Source organism: Poecilia formosa, unplaced genomic scaffold (assembly GCF_000485575.1).
Source record: "Poecilia formosa unplaced genomic scaffold, Poecilia_formosa-5.1.2 Scaffold199, whole genome shotgun sequence".
Taxonomy (NCBI): domain Eukaryota; kingdom Metazoa; phylum Chordata; class Actinopteri; order Cyprinodontiformes; family Poeciliidae; genus Poecilia; species Poecilia formosa.
In genome coordinates, this window is record NW_006800138.1 from 1199358 (window position 1) to 1205357 (window position 6000).

Here is a 6000-nt window from a genome sequence, read left to right on the forward strand (position 1 = left end):
TAAAACTCCTTCAAAAGAATCTGCAGTAGCTCTTGAAGCAACTCCTGGTGTTTAATGATTAATTAAAAATGTCCTTTTTGTGTTTACTTTCATAACAGCCAATATTTCTGAGGATTTCTTTGTATTTCGGCAAAATACAACAAATTTTGCTGGTAACTAAGGAAGGAGAGTTATTTGTTATATTTTGGAGTGGCTGGCTCATAACTTAGACTGTTGAGATTTTTAGAATCATTGAGTATTTTAATTACATTATTGCAGTGTGATTTTGTAAAGTGTAGAGTGCATTGAAACGTTTAGTCATTTTCATGTGTATGTAATGTTTGAACTGCCTTCTTCCTGAAATGTGCAAATATTTTTTTTTATTGACTGGATTTGATGTATTAATTTTAAGGCAAAGACTGTAACACTTTAAATTAATTAATAAGATCATTTTAATTATGCTGGAACTGCTAATGCTCTGGGCTTATCAGACAAACAGCAACGCTGCTAAGAACGGTTGGAAACTGAATGGGAGCTTCTTAAAGAGACAGAGACCCAATTTCAAGGCATCAAGTCAAATTTCTTTAAAGTTATGTTTAACATATGCAGCATTTTATAAAACTGAGGTTAACATGGTTACTTGTTTGTGTTATAAAATGGCCTATGTGCCACGTTTATTTTAGTTCTAGATATTCAAGCCTTGGTTACAACGTGCAGGGAATCAACAGAAAGCTTTAATTCAAGTCCAATTACATGTAATCACACTCATTTAACGCAACTAAACCTAATTTGATTAGATATAAATTTAAAGTATTTTACACACAACTGAACTTAGAAAAGAGAAACACTTTCCCAGTGAATCCAGTTAAGCTAGAAATTATTATAGACCAGAGAAGTAACAATTTGTAAGAAGATGTTGAGAAGCCAAAACACAACTTTCCTCCGTCTGCCTGAGTCCCTGTTCCGATTTGATGCCTGGCTGTCGTTTCAGCAGTTTTCTGTTCATGTTTGATGGTTCGTTTGAAGCTGAACTGCAGAGCTGGAGGATGTCGGCGTAAAAAGAAAGAAAATATAAATGAACCTTTCATATCTGAACATGTGCTTCAGGACCAAAGCCAGGACATCTACGCTCACAGCCTTTTGACCAGAGCCTCATTAATCACACTCCTGCACATGATGTAGAGTAATTACCTGCACAGAAAGACACATATGCACACACCCTCATCCCCTGCATTCAGTGCACTCTGAGCATTCAGCGTGTGAAAGCATGCATGAACAGTCGGAACAAACGACGGCGAATCTAATGAGCTCAAACATCTTTAACAAGTGTACCTGGGTTTTGATCGAGGCGATGGCGGAGTCACATCGCTGATCGTTCACACACATACGCAGCAAGTTTCAAGGGTAGATCCAGCCACGCACAGAGGTGTGTGTGTGTTTTTGGAGGTGCTGGGCAGGGTCATGGATCCCTACTGCCCGGGGAGGGAGTCAGTCTGTCTAGGAATGATGAAATCCTCCACCTGTCCTCATTCATCAAACCCACAACACATATTAATTATCACAAACCTTCAGAGTTACAGCAGAGGACACACACACACACACACACACACACACACACCAGCCTCCAGTCGACGGTCCACTACCCAAGCTAGCATCACCAACTCAGACTTCAGTTCATCAGCTGAGCTGCTCAGGAAATATCGTTTGGAGTAATTACCTCCGACGTCTGAGGCACAGACATTTTCACAGGACAAATAAATGTCAGTCGTGTGTATCTATGTCCACTCACAACGAATCCTTAGTTATAAATCACGGAGAAAACGCTCAGGTTTTTTATTTCACACGTGTATAAACGACTAATTAAGACAATTTCCTTTAGTTTCAAGAAAGTTTCTGATGCCGAAAATCTGTTAGGATTTTTGGAATAAAAAAATAAATAAACATAGAAAAGTGAAATGGATTCAATCATTAGAGCCATTATAGATAATTCAAAAAAATGAGAACATTTCCAACAAAAAACTAAACAATTTTGAGATTAATCTCACAAATTTCTAGAAAAAGAAAACATGGAAAATTCTGAACTTCAAAAATTTAAAATTTGCAATAAAAAAAATCCCAGAAATTTTGAGATAAATATCAGAAGTTTTCTAGTTAAAAACTGAAAAGGTCTGTGCTGCAAAAATTGAAAATTTGGAAGAAAAAAAAAAAATTAGTGAAAAATAAAACATGGAAATGTCTGAGTTTAAAAAGTCCAAAATTTATAAGAAAAAAGTCAGAAATGTTGAGCTTAATGTTGGAAATTTGAAAGTTTAAATGTCAAAAATTTTAGACTTTTGAAAGTAAATTTTTTTCTAAAAAATTTCAAAGATAAATCTCAAAGTTACATTTTTTTTCTAGCCAAGTTTTGACTTTTCAAACTCAGATGCATTTGGTTTTTTTTGGTGTAAATTTATTTATTTTTTTATCTACAATGGTCCTATTACACTGCGGTCCATTCCCTGCCTTACTAAGACGAACTGCTTTCTATTATCCCCCCGTATTAAGTGGCTTTCCTGTGAAGTATTCTCCTCTCTCTGCTCATACTCTCAACACCAGTGTGAATATTGTGTAATGTGAACCTTTATGAGTAAAGCTGTCAACATCCGTCGCCTTGCGCTCATAAAGCTTTGTGTTGCAGTGTTATTTTCTGTAATTGGTTTGGATTATGTTTCGACAACGGCCAATAACCGCCTTCTCTGCCAGTAAAACTGACTCTCAGTGAATGTGTAACATCAGGAATGTATCTGACATGTACGAACCCCAAGTCAGCGTGTTTCTGTGCGACACTCCCAGGGCGGTTCAAGGACTTCCCCGGAGTCTGTTCGTAATTGAGTGGAGATCATTAGGATGCTGTAGACTTCTAATCTTTTTTAAAGCATTTTATAATAAGACAGAGACCAGCTGGTGTCCATTGAGAGTCTCCCAGAGACCCGGATGATTAAAGTCCTCTAAACGACCGCCTTTGGTCCTTAGCTGAGATGTTTCCCTTTTAATCAGACATAAGTCTTCATCGCTCCCCCTGTTTCTGTGACACCAGTCACACAAGCAACGCAGAAGTCCCTTCAAAACTGACGGCCAATTAGAAAGGACACGGAAAAGATGAAAGCCCTATTATCACGTTGTCCTAAGCCATACGTTCAACCAATTAACTGCAGCCAGTATGGACAAAAAAAAGTGAGAACGAACGAACACGAGCCAAGCTGTGTGAAGGCGGAGGACGGACAGACGCAGAGACACTTAATTGATCTTCATTAGGTTAATTATGGCTGTGATGTTGGGCTCGGAATGAGAAACGGGTCGTGAAGAGCTTTCTGAGAGCAACATGTGAAGCTTTCTGCTGACCTTGGCGGTTCAGAGAAGAAGTGACGCTTCAGCCGTCGACAAAGCGGCGACTGCATCAGACAAAGTAAAGAACTCAGCAAAACGGGAAGGAAAGGAAAGATTGTTTGTGTGTTTTACCCTCTTACCCACCCCAGCGCATGGGTGACTGCACTGTCAGCAGGCGCAGCTCTGCCCTTGCATTTGAATAAACGCCATCTGAGTTGGCTGGCCGTGTATAATATCTGTCAGGGAGCTGCCGCCCGCTGATCCCGGGACTCTGACCTCCGTCCCCGGGGAGCCGCTGACGGGACGCTGCAGTGACAGGGTTTCTTCCCTGTCGATCTGCACGCTGATCCACCTAACACCCTTGTCCCACTCGACTCCAAACCCAATCGGCTCGCCTGTCTGCTCCATGCATCGGAAATAAGTCGCAAGCTCAGGAAAAAAACCGAGGCTGGAAGATGGCCGTCAGCCAGATTGATGGTTCTCGTGTATTTCTTTGTTCTCCCGTCAGTTTACTGAATAATAAGCCAAATGTTGGCGTCTTTAAAGTTACCATGCAGACATGAGCTGGTTCAGGATCTAAGAATACAGAAAGCAGAGACGTTGTTTCCAGCTGATCGATTTAAAGCATGCATGGATCTTTACTGACACAAAACATTGTTAAACCAGTTAATACAACAACAAACTGTATTTAAAACGATTTCTAATGAGATACTCTTCCAGTTCAGGTAGAATGATCTAAAAATGTATTTTCCCATTATAGATCGCTTCTGTTAAATTGATACCAGGCTAACATAACAGACTGACATCAGTTTTCATGATTGATGAGATCATGAATTCACTGCAATTATAAACATTTTTTGGTTTAATTTCATTAGCCACACCCAGGCCTGAATATCACCAGACCTGTAGAATCAAGAATCATAAAGAAAACCCTCTGATAACAAAAGGAACGATAAAAGATCTCAGAAACCAACACAGTTTGCATAAATCTAAATCACTTCAAAAACTGGAGCAGCATGTAGCTTCACGGTGGCTACAGACGTCGACCAGATCGTTTTTACTTTGTTTAAAATGTCAGTGTCTTTTTTTTAAATGACTGCTCTTATAATCAGCATTTTTTTAAAGAAGAAGAGAAATTCAAATGTGTTTTAAGACAAAAAGAGACCGTCTTATGAAACCTGCTCTTGTTTTTGGCTCGTTCTTGTTTTGTTTCTGTGATTGTAATTTTGTTTTATCAAAACAGATCTCTCTGTAAGCGAGTTCTTCACTGCAAAAGTATTTTTGGTCTAATTTTTAATGCAAATAATGCTTGAAGTAAGGCAAAACGAACTATGAAGTAACTTTTCAGCAAGAAATAGGAGCTTGTTTAACTCAATAATCCCCTAATATATACGAAAAAGCATTTGTTCCATTGGCAGATTATTTTATTTTATAACCTACTAATGAAACCAGTACTTTTCCATCAATATTAAGGAATTATTGACTTAACCAAGCTCCTATTTCTTGCTGAAAAGTTACTTCATAGTTCGTTTTGTCTTATTCCAAGTGTAGATATTTGCAGTAGAAACTAAACCACAAATACTTGGTAAGATTTTATTTTTGCAGTGAACTGGATCCAAATGAAACAACCAGTATGAATAAACATGAAAATAAATAAAGTTTTAGACTGAAAGCACATTTTTGTGCACCCTAAAATAAACAGTACCTTTGTTTTGTCAAACAAGGCGTGGTTGTCCAGAAGCATCCGTCGTTCCAGTCGAGCAAACCTTCGTAAGTCTCTCTCAAACATCTGTGGAAATTAAAAGTCAACACTTTGTTTTACGTATAATTCAGAAATAAGTTTTTACCCTTATGATGGGCTAACATTCAATATGACGCCCTCATTAGAAAATAATCAGTAAGGAGACTAAAAACCCACGTCTACATGGTGAGAAGCTTCCTTACCCGGGAGCCGGTCCAGCCGAGCATCGTGAAGGCGAAGCGGTCCGCCGGCGGCGACACCAGGTCCACGCGCACCGCTCTCCACCCGCGGCCGTCGCCCTGCGCCCTCTGAAGGCCTCCCTCCACCCGGCTGCCCTCCAGACGCAGGATCAGGAAGCACTTCGCAAAGTGATCCATGGCCTCAAACCTGTGGCTGGGAAGCTTCGATAAGTCAAAGGTCGACGCCTGGTAATCAGAGAAGAGTAGAAGACCCTGATGGAGAGAAACAAAGAGTTTAAGTAAAAAATACTGCGTCTTATGGAAAGGATGAACAACTCTTTCAGCCTTGAGGCTAAAAGAGTGAAAACTCCATCAGGTTTCCTCTCTGGTCCAAAATACTCAACTGTTCATTTGTAGTGGATTCACTCTGAAAATGAAATCATGCTGCAGATTTCAAATTTGGGGGTTGTAATTAGTTTACATTCAAATAATAAAGGATCATTAAAAAATATATAATTTCTTTATTGGTTTAATATTATTAATATGACTATTTTATTCTCAATATATATCGTTATTCTCATTATTTCAACTTTATTTTGACTTTGTTCCCGTAATTTTATTACTTTCTCATAATTTTAGTTATATATATATATATATATATATATATATATATATATATATATATATATGTTTTGTTTTTTTTTTAATATGGCCCTAATATGTAAAATAGAAAAA

At 38.5% G+C, this 6000-nt stretch overlaps 1 protein-coding gene across 1 annotated transcript in view; it reads right to left on the minus strand.

The window, feature by feature from the left end:
• The window catches only part of dntt (deoxynucleotidyltransferase, terminal), a gene marked incomplete at its 5' end in the record, with an annotated part of 29702 nt that extends 24122 nt beyond the window's left edge, over window positions 1–5580 (minus strand). Inside the window, 2 exons of the mRNA XM_007566803.2 lie at window positions 5051–5134; window positions 5290–5580. Coding sequence (XP_007566865.2) covers window positions 5051–5134; window positions 5290–5580 — 375 coding nt within the window. The remainder of the gene's footprint in view (window positions 1–5050; window positions 5135–5289) is intronic.
• Between the last annotated feature and the right edge of the window lie 420 nt (window positions 5581–6000).